Consider the following 22,101-nt stretch of genomic DNA (forward strand, 5'->3'; position numbering starts at 1 on the left):
CGCTCTCGCTCTCTCTCGCTCTCTCTCGCTCTCTCTCTCTCTCTCTCTCTCTGGCACGGCGCGTATGTGTCTGGTGTACTGTACGGAGAGAGAGAGAGAGAGAGAGAGAGAGAGAGAGAGGAGGGGGGGCTCTACTTCGAGTGACGTCACCTCTCCCATGGCGTCACATTGACGTAGCGCATACCAGCCGCTCTATGTGGAGGCAGAGCCCACATAAATGCACTATTTGACTTTCTCCAGTCAGACGGAGCACATAAACAAACTCGCGTTACAGCTCCACGCTTTGTAGAGCGCCCATCAGCACCGACACGCCGAGCTGACGGGGACGGACGCGGGCACACTCCTTGCACTCGGGAGTTTTTATTTTTCTAATTTTTCTAAACGACAACAACAAACAAACAAAAAGAGAGAAATCTACTTTGTCAACTTCAGAAAAAGTAAGAGGAAGAACTTTTTTTGTTGCTGCCGATGCATCCCGTAACTCTCCAATATAACTTAGCGTTTTTATAAACTGTATATATATATACATATATATATATATATATATGTATATATATATCATATTTCTCCTCAACACTTCGACTCTTGGTGATTATTCCGGATGAACAGAGGATACTCCATGCGAGGTTATTGCCACATGTAAAGACGGAACCGCTACAGCAAACCAGTAAGTAAATGATGAATGAATGAATCACTGATATTCGACCGTGTGGCGCGCGACTCGTTAGATTCACGCCGGACCGGACGTTAACGCACTGCTCCGTGCGTCATTTAGTTCACATCACCTCGGTCTCACGTCACGTTCAGTTTATACTTCAACAACGCCATGTGTTCCACGGTCTGTTCAACTTTGTGCGTGTAACCTGTTGATATGTCCAGCTCCTAGATCGCGAGCTGTTCATAGTGTATCCGCGTGTGTGTGTGCGTGTGTACGTTTGTGTGTGTGTGTGTGTTGCCACGAGCGAATGAAGCTGAAATCGAATTAAATATGCGCTGTGAAGGTGTCATATCCTTTATGGTTGTCGTGGAAATCAGACTCCTCTCATTCACACAATGGGCAGTGGGGGGACACGCACTGATGGTCTGGGCGGAGAATAGACTAAATTAGAGTGGAGTTTAAGATCTTTGATTTCACGCCATGTGGGGTTTTTTTCATCGTGCAGGATTTTCTGGGGTGGTTGTTAATGAGTGTGTGTGTTTGAGGAATAGTGGGTGTGTTTGTGTTCATATGCCCTGTCAGTGACAGGCATATGATTCTTGACCCCATGGATGTGATATGGTGCCTTATACCAAAACTAATTCATTTAATCTGAGCGGTCACTGGACTGGTGGCCAATTTCAAACGCCTTCTTTGTGACGAAAACGATTTCCCTTCCATCGATCGCAGGATGATCACCTTCAGAAGTCCACCTTTAAAAGTCTATACACAACAGCACCACAGTCTTTGTCATCAATGTAGTTTATGATCTTAAACAAAACATCACTGCTGAGTTAAAGTTCTTCAGTAACTTGCTGATTTCGCTGTTCTTTCTTTCACACGCACGCACACACACACCCAGCTTTACGCATGCACGTATTCTGACAGTTCCCCTCTCAGGGCTGATTTACAGTACTCACATATTTCTCCTGTCTCCTCTTTATGTCCTCTCTTTTCTGTCTCTGTTTGCTGGAACCCTCGCGCTGTCCGGCGTTATTGCAACAAGGGGCTACCGGGGGCTACCGGCACTCCGGGGTGCGTGCTTTTCAGCTCTTCTGTCGTTCTCTTGGTTACCGGTGCGCGCGGGGCCAGAGCCCCACCGGCCGACTTCGGCCTGAGAGGACAGCGAGGGGGCGGGGGGGGGACCAGTGCCTTTAAAAACAGACTGAATGACTCACTTTGCAGAAGCATATATCTATTTTTTTACACGTGAATTTTGCACTCTTTTAATCGTTCGATGACAAGAGTGCCTTTACGCACAATTTCGCTCTAAAAGTTAACCCTTGAGGATACTTTGGCTTGCATCAAAGAATATCTTATTTCTGCTTCTGCTATAATCAACTATAGTTGTTTTTTTAGGCGTGAATGTTTTTTTCTGCGCTGAATTGACTCGACGGATGATTAAATAGGGTCTTAACCTTTTCCAAATCACCCATAATCAAATAAATGTAATCCTGACTTTGTTTGTTTACTCTGGTTTGTCTTCTTTACTTCAACACATTTAATGGCTCCGTGAGACATTGAACTTGAATGCCATGCCCCGACCATAAGGGCCACCAGAGGAATTAATAAAGTACCCTCTCTCAGAAAGTGGTCTGCAATAAGTCCCGAGTTTGGAGAAAAGTGCCTCCTCTATTTCACACGAAGTGGAGGAGTGTGATGTGTTGACACAAAGACGGATGATGGAAGCGGGCTGCAGGTGAGTCTGTAGCTCCTGGTGTTCAGCTCTGAGGGCTGTGGCTTGTCGACAGATAGTATTGAGATGCATGCGAGGAGACGTGGTCTCCCGGCTTCACCGGACCTCAGAGGGTCCTGGTAAAAAAAAAAAAAAAGGGAGAGAGACTGAGGGATTGCGTGTGTTTATAAGAGAGAGAGTGTGTGTGACAGAAAGGGGGCGCTCTGGGCCTTGAAATCCAACGGCCGCAGTGCGCCCTGCTCCAGTGAGAGGGAGTCGGAGGTGCACGGCACACACAGGAGTCCGCTGCTTCTTGGTTTGTTCTCGAGTCCGACTCTCCGACAACGTTCACACTTGTCTCTCCCCCTCTGGATGAACCCTGCGCGGACGAATACGGTGGTGATCAGAGGGAAGAAGAGCGATGGCCTGGGCGCACTGGCACAGACTGCTTCTATAAAAGTTATCACTTTTGTAGGTCTGTATTTGTAGAAGTTGGGTCTACAGTTTTTCCTTCTTTTTTTTCAGCCTGGTTGAATTTGTATTTTTTTTTGTGACACAAAAGGAAAATTAGAATAACGTTCGAGTGATGCTTTGTGTTAGAATGAAACCTTTCACCCACGTAAGTGCAAGTCTTGAAATGAGCAAAAGTCCTCAGTTGTGGTTCTTAATATTCTCTTTGTAGCAGCTTTCATGTCAGGATTATACTCTGTGAAATTTAAATGTGTAAATCGACCTGTTGTGCTCCTGTCGCTTAGATTTGATAACTGCAATAATTCATAACGTTTCGGTACAATGGCATGTGGCTCTGAAAAAAAGGATTTTGCAAGCTCTCTGATCTTTCTGCTTCTCTTCATCCGATTTCCTGACTTAATCTGCCAGATTAGATTTTAATAGACATTTTTTGGTGTAAAATGAAAATCTTTCTTATTTTTCTTAAAATTGTGGCGAAATGTGTGGGGTTTTGTAGGGGGGGGGGTTGCTGTGAAGTTCAGCCTCGTCGAGAAACTCGGCTAAAGTTTGTGGGAAGCAATGTCAAAATATCCTAAACGTTCAATGTCTCCGGGTTTTGATGAGATGATGGATCTCACCTTTCTTGTTCAGCCTGCCGCCACATCATCACTATTGTAACCCACGACATCTCTCCTCCGCGCACAGGTTCGGAAGAGCGCGCCCAGCCCAGCTCGGAGCCCCGGCGATTGGACACTTCCTCTGCGACGCCCGCCGAGTCCTCCCGGTTCCAGGAGCACGGTCCCGGCCGCAGCCACGCCACCCCTCAACCCCGGACACCCAGCACCATTCAGCGCGAGGCTCTTTCACCAGGTACAGAGCGGGACCCGAGTCCCTCTTTCTTTCTTCCTGTTTTTTCTTTCAGTTCTTTCCTTCCTTTTCATCTCTTTTTTTTCAGTGGATGCTTTGAGCAACTGTTTTTGCACAAGGTCTCTTTTTGCGCAAATTTTTTGTTGTTTGATATCTGGTTGTGTTTTATTGTAGGAACAATCCTTCGTAGTCCCATAATTCAACTTAGACAACAGGCTTTATTCTTGCGCATTTATTTTGTCTATACTCTTAAGTGTTAATAACAAATGATGGTGTTCAAAGAACACAATGCTTGTGATCGTTTCTTTGTGTGCGTCTGCAATGTGCGGACTGAGCTGACACTTCATCATCAAATAAACTTGCAGGAGAAGGTTGTATAGGCACACCTAAATATATAGTATTCGCAGATTTTTGACATATAGTCACTGGTGGTAAAAATTGTGTCTTTTTGTGAGGCCACTGATTTATTTCACAAGTCACTGACCAAAATGAAGAGAGAGAGAAAAAAAATCCTTGCTCTTTTTGTATTTATGTTTGCAACTTATTGTTTTCATTTGTTAGATCTATGGCATTCTGACAATGAACAAGCGCGCTCAGTTATTGGAACAGCTGCAGTTTGTCCAGTTGAAATGCACACCTCGAGGTTAGAGACTGTTTCCCTTCGCCTATATATGCTGCACCACCTGTGTCTGACTGCTTGGGTTGTCTGTCCTCTTGCTTGCACGCACACGCATACACACACACACACACACACACACACCTGCTCGCAGTGTGATAATCCGATGGTGGTGTTGTAAACGGGTGTCCTACAGATTTTTCTTGGGTGAAAAAAAAATTGACACAAATCTATTTGTATTAGTGTGTGTGTGTGTGTGTGTGTGTGTGTGTGTGTGTGTGTGTGTGTGTGTGTGTGTGTGTGAGTGTGTGTGTGTGTGTGTGTGAAGGCGAGGCTCACCACCACATGTAATGCACCATGCACGGAGGATGAGACATTTGCAGACGCAAGTGGTTTTACAGGTTCTTGTCAGAATAAGGGCGCATGTTGTTGGCAGAACGAGCGCAGGTTCGTGTTTACATCTTGAAAACCATTAGTGTGAGAGGCGTCTTTCTTCGCCCGAAACACACACACACACACACACACACATGAAAAAAACCCATCATAATAGTTTGTTAGCTGTCAAGTATATTGGGTCGCCTATTTGTTTTACACATATTTTTTTTTGCTTCTCTCTCTGTCTGTTGTCTCAGGCAAACTCAACTCAAACACTGGTGTATTTAAAACATGCGTGCACGTAGCTGCTGCTGCACCGACACACACACACACTCACACACACACACACACACACATACAACACTGTAGGCCCCTCTTCTCCTCTCTCGGTAATTTTTTTTTCTCACTTTCCTTCTTCTTCTGATGCCATAATCAGTTGTCAGAGTTTAGGTAAGCTGTAGCCCAGAAAGGCCGCATGACGCCAATAATGCTGCATGTGTGCTTTTCCACGTGGGTTGAAGAGCTGGTCACTCGCAGGAGGGAAAAAAAGAGTTCATGACGTCAAACAAACGTAGGCCTGCAGCTTGAGTCACATCCTCAGTAAAAAAAAAAAAAAATATTAAAATTATTTCTGTAAACTTCTGTTGGACTGTTAGAAAATAACTTTAACGTTACCCAATAAATTAATTGTAGGATTATTATATGTCCCCCACTTGGTCCAACCTGAGATGTCAGCTCTATTTGTTCATTGTTATTTTATTTTTTTAAATACCCCCGTTCAAAAACCTAGAGAAATATCAAATATTTAAAGGAACAGACGAATGAATGAAGTCATTGTGATGGGGCGACTCAAATGAATGTCATCCTGTCTGATTTCCACTATGAGTAACATGTTTTATTAGGCATATATGACCAATGGCTATTTTTGGACATATGTTATTATTTGCTTATTATTACAAGTTATTTAAATCGGAAGAATGGGAGGTTTTGTGAATTAAGTGGGACTTTTTTTATCTTGTTGCAAAAGGGGATTGGAGCCGCTAGTAAAAAAAAAAAAAAAAAAAAGTTTAAAAAAAAAGCCTGAGTGAGTGTGTTTGGATGGAGGCATTTGTGAGTGCTCGAACAACAGCAGGAGCGACACGTCCCGTATTTGACTAGACAAACATGACGCGCGGGGAACAGGGGCGATTACGGCAGAGCGCGCGCATGCTGGGCGTCAATGGGAGCAGCGCAGTGTTGACAGTTCCCTGCTCGACAGCGACGAGCAAACAGCGCAACACCAGGGCACACGCACCACGACGTGCACGCTCATGCAGGTGGAGCGTGTTGCGTAGGTAGGAGTTTGATAAGGCGAGACCATATAGTCCGCACACACACACACACACACACACACAGAGAGAGAGAGAAGGGGGGGGCGGTCTGCTGTTCTGACTGTGTCAGAATTAAATCAAGGGGAAAACTCAAGACGTACTGACTGGCGTCTGCTGCAGTTAGAGGAAATATCTGTGTCTGCATTCATCAGTGTATGTGTGTGTGTGTGTCTGTGTGGTTATTGTTATTGTTATTATTTAATGTTATCTCATCTGCTTCGCCATCCGACTGAGTACACCTACCCACACATATGCATGCATGCATTCATACACAAACGGGCGCACACACACACACTCACACACATAAATACACACGCACACTCACACACAGAAACTATAGGATTGGATCTTTGCTTTGACCGCTTTGCCTCAAAAATTGTGCACTGATGAACTGAAGCTTTTCTAACTAAACTAACTGCAGGAGAATCCGCAGTGTGTGTGTGTGTGTGTGTGTGTGTGTGTGTGTTCCAATAGTTCTGCCCTGCTCACTCAGTGAAGTGCAAGAAGTGTAACTGTAAAGCGGGAAATGGAAGGATTTGTTCAAAGCTCTTTTTTTATCTCTTGAAAGGTGCATTCAGAAATCTTTCATAACATTGCAAAACCTCTGACACCTTAAGAGCTGAAACAACTGCCTGTTCCAATAGAGCTGTGCTTTGATAGCCTGTTTAAGTTTTGACCCTGTGTTGCACTACCTTTGTGTGCATGTGCTACTAGAAGAGTCATAATCCTGTAGATTTATTGCAGGGTTGTTCCTCAGCTGTGCATCTCCGGGCTTCTCTGTTCAAATCAGTGTTAACTAATATGTCATTAAACTTGCTTCTGTTGACTAATGACTGTTGCCATACAGCTGTTCTCTACTAACACCACAAAATGCTGTTTGAATGAACACATGTGGTCTGATGTGCCACGCAGCTCTAACCTACGTGTGCTCTGTCTCCCTGGTAGACATGCCCTGTGTGCAGGCTCAGTACGGGCCCGCCCCTCCAGGCTCAGCCTACTCTGGCCAGTCCTTCAGTTACCAGGGCGACAGTTACAGCTCTGACCTCATGACCCCTGACTACACCAAACTGGACCTGGGCGGGGGTGACATCTCCGCCGCGGCTACCACCTCCCTCCCCAGCTTCAACGTCTTTGTGGAGGGCAGCTACGAACCCAAGTCTTCATGCCTCTACCAAATGCCTCCACACAGGCCCACCATCAAAAAGGAGGAAGAGACCTACCCAACGGCTCCGGCACTGGAGGCCATGTCTTCTGCCGCTATGTACTTCAAACAGTCCCCTCCCTCCACTCCCACCACTCCGTCTCTGCCCCCCCATCCTGGCGCCTCCTTCCTGTGGGATGAGCACTCCCTGGCTCCTCCATCGCACCCCCACTCTCTGGGCTCCAGCCTGGAGACGGGCCCCCTCAAGTCTCCCCGCTTTCAGCACTTCTACCAGCATTCGCCGCCCCACAGTGGCGGCAGCATCGGCGGCTATGAGAGTCTGGGAGGAGGACTGGTTCGGACCTCTTCCTCCTCCTCCTCCTCTTCATCCTCAGTCTCCCATCCTCATGGTCCACCCCTGGAGCAGTCCATGTACCAGCTGCACCGTGGGGCCGGGGGCAGCAGCCTCGCCTTTCGCTCCCTGGCTCTTGGGCCCTGTGGCCCCCTACTGGGTGACAACCTGCCCTCGCCTCCCCCGCGTGGCCCTCAAGGAGAGGGCACCTGCGCAGTGTGTGGGGATAACGCGGCCTGCCAGCACTATGGCGTACGCACATGTGAGGGCTGCAAAGGCTTCTTCAAGGTAAAACTCCTTCAAAGTTTATAAGTCATATGAGAGTGTTACTCCCAAAGAAGCATTGTTGCAATTTCAAGCCTTCATTTTTACTTTGAAAAGCGTCATCGAAGCTTTACACTGCATAAACAGTGAAAGGCTATTCTGGTTTTATATCAGTGGATCTTGTGGTTTCTAATAAGACATGGTCCCAGTCTACTGCTTCTTCTATATTCCTCATCAACTCATCCCTTGTTTCTGACATTTGTGCTTTCAGACCCACAATCAGATGCTCACACTCATATCCATAACTGATATTCCACCTTAAAATGTATCTGCAACCTGACTGACGTATTTCATTTGAAACAGTTGTCTTGAATTTGCCTCATTCCCTCCCTCGATCTGCTCTGCGTTCGCTAAATCATCTTTAAAGTCATTACGAAAGCACAACTCACCCACAGGGGTCGGCTCTCCCAGCAACCCCAGCGTGGTTTGTTGTGTCTGTTTGTGTGTGTGTATGTGTGTGTGTGTGTGTGTGTGTGTGTGTGTGTGTGTGTGTGAACATGGGATGACAAAAGCACATACACTCACTCAGACGACCAAGGGAAATTGCTCGCCACGCTTGACACTTGCCACTGAGAAAAAGAGACTGATGAGAGTGCCGTGGAAAAGGATTTCTCCTCGAAATTAAATTTTCCTTTCAACGTCTTCGTAGTGAGTCAGTGACCACAAAGTTGACCACAATTCACTAACATAATACTCAGGGTGGATGTGAGTCAGTTTGTTATTTGGTCCGTCAAATGACTCAATAGAACACTTGTCATCTACAGTAGGTGTCTCACACCCTATGTTACAGCACAAGTGCTTGCACACACACACACACACACACACACACACACACACACACACACACACGACAGTTTAACATTTATGAAAAGACGGATTTTTAATTTTCCTCGTCCAAGTCATATAACACAATAGACATAACAACAAACACATGCAAGTGGTACAATACTTCCATCAAATAATAGTAAACGCAAAGCCATTTACACTGAAGTAAAAAAAATAATTGCACCGTTTTTGAATCATAATGTTTTCCGGCACACTTGTTAAGCATTCTATTGGTTGCAGGAGACAAGTGAGCGAAATTAAGAGACAGCAAGAAGGAGGGTGCAAACACAGAGGTAATTGAATAATGCCTCTGGTAGGTGGAAATGAATTATCCTTCTTTTCAATTAGTTTCACAATTTGTTTTTATTTAGTAATTAATGGCAGCAGCGTCTGGTGGCAGCAGGCCGCGGGCTGTCTGCTTGCTGTAGTGCTCCGTAGCCACACAGCCTGTCAAACCTCACCATGTTTCCTTCACACACATGCAGATGCAACCAACCGCACACAACCACACATTCACATATAGAAAAACATGTTTATCCATATAGTATCACATGCATATTTTTCACTCTGTTACTTTGTGAATACAGGATGTAACAGCGGAAACACCGACTTTTTTTTCTCCATATTCATATTATCAGGGACATTATGTCCATTATTCTGTCCCATCAAATTTATTTTTCCTGATTATATTTAATTATTCTGGAACAGTTGTTACACATTAAAACCGCAGCAGAGGTTTGCTGTAAATGATTTTTTATTTCATTAGTGCAATGTGAATCACATTTTCACTGTGAATTCAGGTTAGCTCTTAAAAGGAACCATAATAATGTGTCCCATTCATTGGTTTCCATTAATATAGTGAACCTATTCAGAGTTGAAAATTAAAAAAAAAATATTTGTCAGCTTTCAGTACAACACAAAGATTGTGATAGAAATAGCTATGGCTCTGGTTTAATCAGTCAATAATACAGTTCTGTTCATTGCATGCAATTTTCACTTTCCATTGCTTGAACAGGAAGTGACAGTCGAATAGTGAAAGCAACTACTTATATGTTGATCAATTCATTCATTCAGAAAAAATATTACTATCCACACCCATGAATAAAACAATAAAATCTGCTCACAGATACCTATTTTTTAACAGAGAAGGTCTGATTGCCCCTGATTAAGAAGCAGGGAATAGAAGAGACAGCGGGAGGAGGAAAGGGAGGAAAGCCCCTAAAGGCTTTTAATTTAAGCCAAGGCCATTAGCACATGTTACATGTCAAGAATCTTCCTCTGCATGCCTCCATCCAGCCCCCACAGCACCCGCAGCGTGAGAGCTTCTGGGGGAGAGTGTTCATCTGTGAATGTGCTTTTAGTTCGAATAACTCTTTCCTGAATTTCCCCTAAATTAAGTAACACTATACCTCTACACTTAAAATTCTAGATTTGGATGGGTTGCAAATTTTTTCATTTGTCCTATTGTTGTCCCCATAGTGAAATTCTGCAGATGACATGAACATATATTACAAAATAGACAATTAAACCAGAATAAAGTTTTACACCACATTCCAGCACACAATGCCCTGAACAGTTAGCACAAGAAAGATCTACAGATTTCATAATTATATTGGGGTAATTGGATCTGTGTGTGCATATATAAGGAGGCAGCCCATTGATGAGTATCAGAGACGAGCGAGTTACACAGGATTCGCCCTGATATGTAGTGTCTCTGTTGAGATGCCAATGCTCCACGTTGTCTATTAGAAAGCAAAGTCACAGGACACACGCAGCAGTGGAGAGGGACAGGACAGGGCAGGAGACACGCCAGAACTCACTCATGAGAGCTTCATTTATCCTTAATTGATCATCTCAAACTCAGGCTATTCTTGGAGCCATGCTATCTTATAAATCGGGCCCTGGGGTCACTGAGGGAAAACAACCACAAGGGTCCACTTTCATCTGAACCCTGCGTATGTCGGAGGGAAAAAACAACTCTTCGTGTTGAAGATGGAGCGGAAGAAAGTTCTATCCGTAAAACACAAGTGTCACTCCTCCTCACACGTTTTGCTGCTCGACAGTATGTATGACCATAAAGACAGTGTTAAACTTTGACTTGGTCTGGCTGGGTGCAAATCAATGTTCGCATGTAGGGGCTGTGTGCGTCATCCAGCCTCTCATGAAGCCCAATGTTCGGTTCGGACTCCCATAAACGGATGCTTTTTCCCTCAACCACATTAATGACCACAACTAACTTATCCCCGCGCGCACGGGTCACTGACCATTGAGGGGATGAGAGGAGGACACTCACAGTGATCTGCGGCGCCATGGCAACCACTCTCATCCGGCGCTGGCGACCATTACGCGCCGGTTCCGCACTCGCGCCGGAGCATATGAAATAATTGGTGTGTTATTGGTCTCCAGGGGGCACGGGCATGTGTGGCGCGAGGGGTTCCTAATTGGATGTATTTGTTTTGATGTGTTTTAGAGGCGCTAAAGAAGAGGGGAAGCCGCGACACTTCCCGTGTGTTTCTGTTTGTTTGGTTCACAGTTGCCGACGCCGTCTTGTCTTTGAGGACCACTGCAGTCACAGCTTGACAGCGAGTGAATCTTTGAAAATGACACTGACTGTAGTGTACCCGTAGCTGTAGTGTAACTACAGTGGGGGGGGGGGGGGGGGGGGTAAAGATTGGCAACATGTCCCACGAGGTCCAACCTACAGGACGTGAACTGATCGTGTGTTATATAGGTCTGTGGTGTGTTTACATGAAGAGTAATAGCCGCTTTGAATAGACTCGTCCTGCATTCTCACACACTGCACTATATCAGAATGAAGTCGCCCAACGTCTGCCCGTGTAAATAGACTACACTTCAAGTTCTCCTCGGGGAGGTTTCCATTGAGTGACTGTGCGCGGGAACGCTCAGCCGCTCACTGGCACCTCTGTTATTGTTGTCTCTCATCCACGCGGGGGAGCGCACCCAGCTCCCACGTGGCGCGTTTCTGATTTCATTTTAATAAGGTCAGTAATAATCGCGCGAGCCAGTCGAGGAGAAAACAGCCCCCGCGGGGCCCGTTGAGGGAGAGAGAGAGAGGGAGGCGCGATGCGCGAGGGCCCCGGAGGTGCCACGAGCTGACCCGCGAGCTTCAGAAACAATCTGATCACGCAGCTCTTGCGGCCGACGTCCCCCCCTGTCTCGCGGGACCCGCCTCGGCACGCCACGCGCTCGGTCCCCATTGTCAGCTCAGCCGCTAATAAAATCGTCCCTCCTGCAGGCGAGTCTTGTTGGGAAATTAATTTTATCTAATTATACTGATGTCACCGCCGCCTTTCAGCGCGTAATTAAAATCTGACCTGCAAGCCGCCGCTTTCATTCCTCGGTGTGGAGGTGGGGGCGGGGGGGAACTGAAATTGAATTAAACAAATCAAACATTAGGTGGATGATTGTGTTCGGAGGCTGATTGTCGGTATGTCTGTGTCTCCTCCTCTGCAGCGCACCGTGCAGAAAAACGCCAAGTATGTGTGTCTGGCCAGTAAGAACTGTCCGGTGGACAAGAGGAGACGCAACCGCTGCCAATACTGCCGCTTCCAGAAGTGTCTGAGCGTGGGCATGGTGAAGGAAGGTGAGAGCCCCCCCCCCCCCCCCCCCCCACACACACACACCTGATACCCACTGAAAACACTTAATAGGAATACACACTAAACCAGGGCAGCGCGGCGCAAATATGACTTCCAGTCCATGATGATGAAGTTTGTCTCTGCAATTACACTTTAATAGGCCAGTAATGACCTGGCCTGTGGCAGCATCACACACATCCACGCGGAAGTAACTGCCCTTCTCCAGTGGAGGAAGCGCAGTAGAAAACACACTCTACACCATTAAGTACCACATCACCTGTTTGAACCTCTAAATCTGGGATGGATTCGAAGCCTGGACAGGGACACAAAGGAGACCTGCTCAAAGATTCTCACACTTTCCATCCTTCAATTTGTGTCATCAGCCCCGATGTGTTTTTGGTGATGTGTAAAATCAGCGTGGCACTAACACTGCCCTCATCTGTCTGAGGTTTTCTCACCTGTCACATGTCACGTAATGTACAAACACACATAAACTGTGTGTGTAACAACCCCCCCCCCCCCCCACACACACACACACACATTTCTCTTTCACATTAATACTTGTCTGCAGCCAGGGGAACAGCTTCACTGCCATCTGCTGGCAATGTAGGGATTGTGGGAATGTTTGGGAGCTCCTGTGGAAAGAGCTTTACTTCAATTCCATGGAGAGAAAATGGCTAGAATATCTGCACAAACGTTATCAGCTGCAGCTGAACAACCTTGGTCCTTATTGCCTCCTTGACCTCTTCTCTTTTCTGGTTCACAGTGGTACGCACTGACAACTTGAAGGGGCGCCGCGGGCGCCTTCCTTCCAAACCAAAGAGCCCCCTGCAGACAGAAGCGTCTCCACCTTCTCCACCCCTCAGCCTGCTCTCCGCTCTGCACAGGGCTTATTCTCACTCCACGCCCCGTGACTTCGACTACAACCAGGTACCTTTTTAATTTAAGGGTTACATGTATGAGTTCATTGAGTATAGTTTAGGTTCTTTGTTTCAGCAATTTCTCTTCTCTCTCCGTGTCCCACAGTTCATTGCTGCCGACCCTCCCTCCTCCTCCTCAGACGCCGAGCACATCCAGCTCTTCTACCGGCTGCTCACCATCTCGATGGAGACCACGCGGTGCTGGGCTGACCGGCTGCCCGGCTTCTCCGAGCTGCAGCGCGACGATCAGAACCTGCTCATAGACTCTGCCTTTCTGGAGCTGTTTGTCCTGCGACTGGCTCACAGGTAAGAGGGCAGAGATGATAATATGATGGATGACAACTTTAACGCTTTCAATTCCACCTTCAAGTCTCCACTGATCCACACTCCTCTGAATGGTTTTGGAGAACGTCCTCCTCAAGATTTCCAAAACCCACCTATGACTTTATCAGCAACTTAACTTCTTTTGGCATCTCATGTTGTGTTAGGAACAACAGGCAGTCAATATCGTTTACCATTACAGTACAGTGTGTAACTGTGCTGGCCAGGCTGTGAACTGCTGTGTTGGTGTATCTCCAGAGTAGGAGGAGTGGAGCTGAGTAATCGCCATATGAACAAAATTATGAATGGATTCGGTAGCTATGACAGCAGCTACACCCACAGAGTTCCGCTCGGCTCGTCTGATATCTGACGCACAGAGAACTCTGTGTGGGTTCTGCAGTCTAAAAGTGTGCTCACATTGTGAACTGTGAATTGACAAGATCAATTCCGTCCAAAAGCTGGTCAGCTGAGACTTTAAAAAGGGCTGTTATTGAAGGAAATACATATTCACTTGAGCTGACTGGGGGAAAAAAGGAATCAACTTCATTTACCTCAGGTAAACACGTCCCAGGATGTGTGTGTGTGGGGGATACTGGTGTGTGTGTCTCACTCGTGGATACCTGTGGTGCCATTATGACTGCCCCGGCCCATCTTTGCTTCAGAATTGCCCGGGGTTACCGGTCTGCTCCAGTAAGGCATGTGGCTGGTTAAATTTATGGGCAGGAGGGGGGGTCGGGCTACAAGCTCATCCTTTTGTCTGTGCTGTCGTCTAAGGCAGAAACCAACACAGTCAGACACACAAGTGCGCTTACTCACTCACACACAGACACACACACACACACACACACACACACACACACACACACACACACACACACACACATACACACTGATGATGTAGGATCCCAACTTTCTCTCCTCCTCCCGGCATAGGTCCAGGTGCAGGGTGGGTAGAGGATGGGTGGTGGCATCACAGTCCCAGCAGGAGGGGGATCAGGCTGGGACTGTGACTCACATTAAATGGTGGACTCATAGGGGCCTTTATCAAACACACACATGCTCACGAAAACTAACAGACACTCACACACACACATTGCTCATCTTCCCATCAGCTAAACTCCCACGGCACGCAGGAAAACACACAAACACAGCACTGTCTTACTCTCTCCCTCTTCCGTGAGAGCAAACGACGTGGTCCACACTCCTATCTGACTGTGGATGGCGCCCTGCATTGACCCCGTGTTGAACTCAGATGCCTTGCAGACCCCCACTGCAAGCGTATGTCTGTGTATGCTTGTGTGTGTGTGTGTGTGTGTGTGTGTGTGTGCGTCTGTGCGTCTGTGTGTGCTCAGTGTGTGTAGAGTAAATTTGCTCCGCTCTTCTGGTCCGGCATTGCTGTAAGCACCCCGTTACCCAACCGTTTCTGTGGTTATTGGGTGATTGCCTTGGTGACAGTGTAGTCAGGGTTGAGTGGAATGTGTGGCAGACATCCAGCTGTGTGTGTGCGTGTGTGTGTGTGTGTGCGCACATCTGCCTGACTGCTTGCCTGCCAGCCTGTCTCTATAGCTTTGCTCATAATCAGACATGGGTCAAATTATTTTGAAATAATACTTGGCTTTGTTCTTAACCTGCGTTGGCTGTGTTGGTTTTACTTAATCAGGACAATGCCGATATTGTCAGCGAAGACTCGCAGACATGATGAAATGGCTTAATTTTTTATTCTTTCACAAAGTTTATAGTTCTCAAGATGCTATTTTACTGCTTTACAAATTAAATTCCACCCATTTGTTTGCAGTAGAATATAAATAATTTAAGTTATATATTTTGCACCATCAATCTGTCAATCATTCAAATGGATAATGTTGCATCCAATAAGATGTTGAATCTGAGGGGGACTTGTTAAAAACGTGCAAAAGACTAATAACAATTAAAAATGTTTAAAAATAACAATGATGCCACCATTGATTCAAATTTTGCTCAATATACAGAGTGGACTAAAACACTCGCTCCAGAACACAGTGAACCTTCGAGACTGTCCAACACCAAACAATTTGAGGAGGATGTTCCCAGGGGGTCAGACAGTTTACAGTCTACCAACATACATACACAATAGTGAAAAATGTTATACAGGTTGTCAATTATTCAGGTTTGTGACAGAAGGCTTCTGACTTAAAGCTCAGACTAAAAGGGCAGATATGGAGAGTAAAAGTGAAAAAGAAATCAATCTTTCTCTCTGCATTATGCCTCCTCTCCTGCATGAACCGTGGCTTTTATGTCTTCTTTCTTCCTCGACTTGTACCTCTCCCTGTCTCTGTAGTTCATGGTTCTAACGTTTCGGTTCCTGATAGCTAGTTGCATGGCGGACAGAACTGATGATGTGCGAGCATCTGTCTTTGTGTGTTCTGCTCGGTGGGTGGAGTAACCTATTTTAAACCATAAGGATAATTGGACACAAATGCTACTTCATCTTCTCCTTATAACTGCTAAACCAATGTTTGTGCAGGGTGTAATTTGAGGCTTCCCCCCCCTCAGCGCCCCTCCTTTCCCTCTCTATTCTCATCATCAGCTGTTTTTCCAGCAACCCACTTCAGCCTCTCTGCCTTTGTCCTGCATATTCAATCTGTCTTAGCTTCGGCAGGCCTTTGTCTTCTTGAGATCCACCAACTAAACACCGTACCAGCCCTCTGAAGAAAACCCTGCTCGTCTCGTTGGCACTAATAAAAAACAGTCACAGCCCTCCCTCATTCACTGCTTGTTCTCTCTCCCTCTCTGCTCCATGGTTAAGGAGTGGGATGTTGTGTGTGTCGTGAGTAGCTGATGGTTAAATGCATCTGAGAAGCCTTTTCATTTCCTCATTAAGGATTTTTTCCACTGCACACCGCAGCCTGGGCACATTAAAGCCATAACAGTTTACCTATCTGCAAATACACACACAAACTCACACACACACACACACACACACACACACACACACACACACACGCACACACACACACACATGGAGCAGCCCTCTGCCCTAACCCTTTCACCCCACCCTGCCAAAAGGAAACAGGGATGTTTTAAAATGCTGTAATTTGGAAAACACAACCTTAATCAGCTGCATGCCTGTGTTTGATGTGTGCGAGTGCACATACTGCCAGGTTTTCTCATTGTTTTTATTGTAATTGTTTCCTTGCCCCAGTATTACAATACATGAGGGGAAAATCCAGTGTTTCCTTAGATGCAAGATCTACCCAGTCTTCATCTCCCTTTTTTTCTCTCTCTCTTTCCCAGGTCGGTGTTGTCAGAGGATAAACTTGTGTTCTGCAACGGCTTGGTGCTGCACAGGTTCCAGTGCCTTCGTGGGTTTGGAGAGTGGCTGGACTCCATCCGGGATTTCTCCACCCACCTCCAGAGCCTAAACCTGGACACCTCTGCCTTCGCGTGCCTGGCCGCCCTGGTACTGCTCACAGGTAAAAACACAAGCCAGGAATGCCAGATTTGGAATCTCAAAATGACCATCAGGAGAATGTAAAATAAAAAAAGAAGCTTGTTTTCAAAGTCTATGAAAAATAAATTGCTAAGAGACTCCCAGCTTTCCCTCTCTCCTACACACAAACGAAACTGCCGATCAAACAAGCTGTTATTACAAAAATATACAGATACAAATCTACACACTCACACACACACACACACACACACACCATCTTTCCTTTGTCCAGAGCTTTGTCGTCTGCTGCTGATTCAGTGTGACAATGATCAGGTGGATACATCCTCTTATTTCACACATGTTCTCAAAAACACACATGTGCATGCGTGTTCTCACACGTTCCTGCCTGAAACCAGAACTTGATACCCAGAAGCACCTGCTGCACCTGCCCCACACCTGGCCCTCTCTCTAATCAGTGTGCATGTGTGAAACACGGAGGGAGAGTCACAGCTTTTCTCCGTGAGCGCATGTCGGGGATGCAAAAGAAGAGTCAAGATTGAAGTTGTCAGTAACGCACAAGAATGCATTAGAATTAGTCAATTACCTATGTAGCCTAAGGTGACTGAGGTCGCCCGTGCAATTAACTGTCCACATTTCATTTTTTACACCTCCACGTCAGAGTCTGTATAATCTGTACAAAGATGCGTAATGGGTCGAATACGCCTCACCCCACGCTCCGCTTCCTTACCTCACCCTGCCCCCGCCACCTCCTCTCCCTCTGTCTAAGCCCTCCAACCCCATCCTCACTCTCTGGGGGAGCACTTAACTCTGTGCCGGATCGACCAGTCCACCGCGGAGCACAGCTCCGGAATGGTGTCTGAGCTGTTCACAGTGGCACTCTGCCACCTCGGCAAAGCACACAGCGCACTACCACAACAGAGCCGCCAGAGCCACCAGGCAATCGACTGCCTCAGAGTGGCCTGTGCAGAAAGGCAGCCATCGATCTCTCCCCGGGAGCCCGCGCACATAGAGAAAGAAGGGATAGGGAGAGCAGAAGGAGAGGGAGGCGAGGGTGTGTGAGAGAAATCTGAAAGCTGCGTTGAAAGGAGGGCTGGAGTGACTCTGCAGCCGCAAACACGGAAACAAACAAAAGAATCACATAAACAAACAATAAATAAGCTTCATAAAATGGATACCTCAGAGTGAGACGGGTCTTAGTGACAGCCTCCCTGCAGCACAGACCTGTGTGTGTGTGTGTGTGTGTGTGTGTGTGTGTGTGTGTGTTGGGGGGGTGTTGGACACCCTGTTCTCTGCAGAATGAGTTAGTGTCACATTAAGCTCTGTACGGGTGCCGCTGGAGTTGCTAAGGGCAGCAGTGTGTGTGTGTGTGTGTGTGTGTGTCTGTGTCTGTGTGTGGATGTGTGTGTGCGTGCGTGCGTGCGTGCATGCATGTGTGTGTGTCTCTAATTTCATTTGGCTGCTCAAAGGGTCGAATAATCAGCTAATTGTTGAGCACTGTAGTTTCTGTCAGTGTCCTAAATTGCAGGGACTATTTGTGTGTCTGTTATATATATGTAATGTGTGTGTGTGTGTGTGTGTGTATGAGAAAGAGAGAAAGAGAGAGAGAGTGTGTGTACATAAACAGTGTACAATGGCTTATTAGGTTAGACTGTGTATTGATCAGTAGTGAGTGTGACAGGTTAAGGCCTGTTAAGAACATGAGCCATACAGGCTAATGACGTGGAATTCAATAAAAAAAAGGGTTCAGCTAATGTTCTTTCAACCGAACGAGCTCTGATGTATGTGTTTGTGTGTGTATTTCTTCTTCCACTGACTTAATTTTTGCCATTTAATTAATTATCCTCCTAACACCTCTGTCTTTCCGCAGAGCAAGTCCCGGGTCTGAAGGACTCAAAGCGAGTTGAGGAGCTGCAGAATAAAGCGATTTCCTGTCTGAGAGACCACCTGAGTTGCGGAGCTTCTTCCTCCGCGTCCAAGGCCGCGCCGCCTCTGAGTCGCATTCTGGGTTTGAGGGCGGAGCTCCGTTCCCAGAGAACCCAGGGCCTTCAGCGAATCTTCTACCTGAAGCTTGAGGATCTGGTGCCGCCGCCACCATTGATTGACAGATTCCTGGACACTTTGCCCTACTGAGAGCGCGGCCTGAGTGAGACCCACACCGCGTCATGTTCAGGCGTTTTTTCCCCCCGAGGAGCACGCACACAAATCCAGAAGAGAGACTCTTCTGACTGGTGCTGAACAGAGAGAGCAGAATGAAATGCTTTCCGCTCTTCAGGACAACCAATCAACAACGTCTTTTCACTCAAATGAACTTCAAACTAAATGCTTTTCACCAGTATAAAAGACAATTACTCAAATGCTTTATCACTTTTATTTGATCCTCCTTTTTTTCTCACATGGAGGAGGAAGGCGAGGCTGAGATGGACAATGGAAAAATGACTTTTTAATGTCCTCTCTCCATCTGGGTGGCAGCTCATCCAGCAAAAAAAAAAAAAGAAAGAAAGAAAGAACACCAAGGTTTATGAGTACTGTTTATCTGTATTTTGGCCTGGCTCATCCAGTCCGAGGACTTTTTGGTAAAGAGGGAAGGTGTGATTGTGATCGAATGTTATCAAAGATGAAGATGTCCCAGTGAAACACAAGTCACTGTGTATTCTACTTTGTTCTCCTGAAAGGGGGCGAAGAGGGCGTTTTCATACCGAAATGTACTGAAATGTCAGAGGTCACACAGTGTGGGCATAGACATGCAGAATCATCACAAAGTGGGACGCAGGTATTTCATAAACACATGGAAGTGGCTGTTGAGTAGAGCCCTTGATTCCAAGTGCAATTTCATAAGTGCTATCCCACCACAAAAGGAAACGTCGGAGAAGGAATGGTTTAATTTCAAACTCTAAATTATTTTAATACAAAGACTTGTCCTGTACTGTCAGTAGGTCAAAAAAAACAAACAGACAGTCTCCGTCTGGCTTTAGACAGCAGAGGAGATACTGTGCACTAACGATTGATGACTGAGTCAACCAGACTTGAACTTGCTCTAGTTTTTTTTTATCTTCTCATTTTGAAATCATAGGTCGAGTAGGAGTATTGAGGAATAAACATGGACAGAAATTGGCTTTTGAAGCACTTACACCCTGAGAAGGGCTAGAAGCACAGACACACACCCTATACCTGCTCGCCCCGGAGGATGGCGGGGAGTGGGGGGCAGGAGGGTGCTCGACAGATAGCTGTATGTCAACGGGTGGAACATTCCGCAGTCATGCTCTTTTTTTCTATTTGTTTCTGTTGTGGAGGTCGTGTGAGAGTGTGGAGGACATGGTTGCATACCGTCTTTGTGTGTACGCTTAGAGAAGCCAGGATCATATGCATGGTGTGTTATAAGCTGTCAAGAGCTGCCATAGCCTGTCAAAACAGCTCGACCTGTGTTTGTGTCTCAGACTGCGGCTCTGTGGGGATCTCCCTGGGCCTCGACCACCCACTCACACACACTCACAGCAGCAGTTTGAAATATGAAAAAAAGCAAATTATATAGATATAAATATAAATATAAATATATATATATATATACAAAACTAATATTTTTAAGTGTTTTTAGCTTTTTCAAATATTGTGGTACGAGTTGTGCATTGTTTTTTGAAGAAGAGAAACAAAAAAGAAAAAAAGATGCTGTTTTTTTCCAATGTCCCTCTTTGGTTTGAGTTTCCTGTTTGTTCTTTCTCTTTGGTTCACTGGATTTTATGTTCAGCACTTTGAAATCATAAACTAGTTCTGATTAATCTGACCGGCTTTGTCCTGTGTTTGGATTCTTTAAAATTATTTGCTGCTTTCACGGAAAATAAAAACACAAAAAAACTTGTTATACTAGGACGATTTTTTAAAAGTAGGCAAAGATTTGAGCTGATATGATGCAAAACACCTGTGTGTGTGTGTGTGTGTGTGTGTGTGTGTGTGTGTGTGTGTGCGTGTGTGTGTGTGTGTGTGTGTGTGTGTGTGTGTGTGTGTGTGTGTGTGTGTGTTCGTGCATGCGTGTCTGCGTGCGTGTCAGACACAAAAGCCTCTTGGCAGGTAAAAGGCCTCATCTCTCTCCCAAGGGACCACTGGGCTCTTACAGAGAGTAGAGGGGGATTAGGAGGGGGAGGAGGGGGAGGAAGAGGAGAGATTCATGTTAGCATGAGGTCCAGATCAGCCTCCAGCCTCGTTAAACACCATCGATCGCCATGGTGACATTTCACAGCACATGCCGTCTATACTGTCACTGCCATCACTCACTTGCCCTCCCGCGCAACAGCATGAACACTAACACACACACTCTCTCTCTCTGGGACAGCCAGGTGATTGATAGTAACTGTGGTAGTGAAATTGTAGACTAACTCTATCTGTGTGTGTGTGTGTGTGTGTGTGTGTGTGTGTGTGTGTGTGTGTGTGTGTGTGTGTGTGTGTGTGTGTGTGTGTGTGTGAGAGAGAGAGAGTGTACCAGAGTAAAGTTCAGAATGAGTATATCATCTGGCTGGCTAAAATACAAGGACATCAAATCTTCAATTCCAAGATATTTATTAATTCCAAACAATTTGAGGAACCATGAACACAAATGGCTTTTCTTGGTGAACAATAACCAGAGAATGTACAAATATTGTAGGTATGTTTTTCTGCATGTGATTCATGCTGCAATCAGGGATTTTGACATCTTTTTTTCGTCATCATGCAGGAAATGACCATTCCCTCCATTTTTGTAGCGCGCATCTGTTTGTGCATGCGTACGTTCGTACCTTCTACAACAGTGACACATCTGAGTGACAGGTAAAATAACATGACCACAAAGCAGGGAGCTCTGCTTGAAGAGGGAAAATGTGCATATGTATGTATGTGTGCATGCACATTCACACACACACACACACACATACGCACAAACACATACATACACGCACACACACACACACACACATTGAGCTGTCAGTCTCCCTGCCAATCGATCAGTGCTGACAGATTGCAGATACAGCCAGAGTCTTAATTAGAGGTCCCATTAGAACACACACACACACACACGCACACACACACACACACACACACACACACAAGCAACACACACAAACACACACACTCACACACACCATGTTCTGCTGTTGGTTCATAATTTATCCTGAT

At 46.1% G+C, this 22,101-nt stretch overlaps 1 protein-coding gene across 5 annotated transcripts; it reads left to right on the forward strand.

Moving 5' to 3' along the window:
* The first annotated feature begins 293 nt into the window (after positions 1 to 293).
* On the forward strand, positions 294 to 20,740 carry nr4a3 (nuclear receptor subfamily 4, group A, member 3). 5 transcript variants are annotated; one of them, XM_047334778.1, is made up of 9 exons: positions 334 to 437; positions 3,528 to 3,692; positions 4,251 to 4,332; positions 6,996 to 7,831; positions 12,167 to 12,296; positions 13,058 to 13,221; positions 13,318 to 13,517; positions 16,806 to 16,984; positions 18,830 to 20,740. In XM_047334778.1, exons 3-9 carry the CDS (start codon positions 4,269 to 4,271, stop codon positions 19,090 to 19,092), a joined length of 1,836 nt encoding a protein of 611 aa, XP_047190734.1. In that variant the 5' UTR covers positions 334 to 437; positions 3,528 to 3,692; positions 4,251 to 4,268; the 3' UTR covers positions 19,093 to 20,740. The 5 variants fall into 5 exon arrangements, with proteins under 5 accessions (XP_035491274.2, XP_047190734.1, XP_035491261.2 ...); XM_035635368.2 differs by lacking the exon at positions 4,251 to 4,332 and adding an exon at positions 610 to 667 and having other exon boundaries at positions 335 to 437; XM_035635381.2 differs by lacking the exon at positions 4,251 to 4,332 and having other exon boundaries at positions 294 to 437.
* The last annotated feature ends 1,361 nt before the right edge of the window (positions 20,741 to 22,101 follow it).

The sequence above is a fragment of the Scophthalmus maximus genome, chromosome 1, assembly GCF_022379125.1.
Source record: "Scophthalmus maximus strain ysfricsl-2021 chromosome 1, ASM2237912v1, whole genome shotgun sequence".
Lineage (NCBI taxonomy): Eukaryota > Metazoa > Chordata > Actinopteri > Pleuronectiformes > Scophthalmidae > Scophthalmus > Scophthalmus maximus.

What these genes read in the sequence shown, in the direction of transcription:
- nr4a3 (XM_035635351.2), top strand. Translation starts at nt 2,745, where the DNA reads ATGAACCCTGCGCGGACGAATACGGTGGTGATCAGAGGGAAGAAGAGC. An exon ending in AAAAGTTATCACTTTTGTAG is followed by an intron (nt 2,848 to 3,527) that starts GTCTGTATTTGT and finishes CTCCGCGCACAG; the next exon opens with GTTCGGAAGAGCGCGCCCAG. An exon ending in GCTGCAAAGGCTTCTTCAAG is followed by an intron (nt 7,832 to 12,166) that starts GTAAAACTCCTT and finishes CCTCCTCTGCAG; the next exon opens with CGCACCGTGCAGAAAAACGC.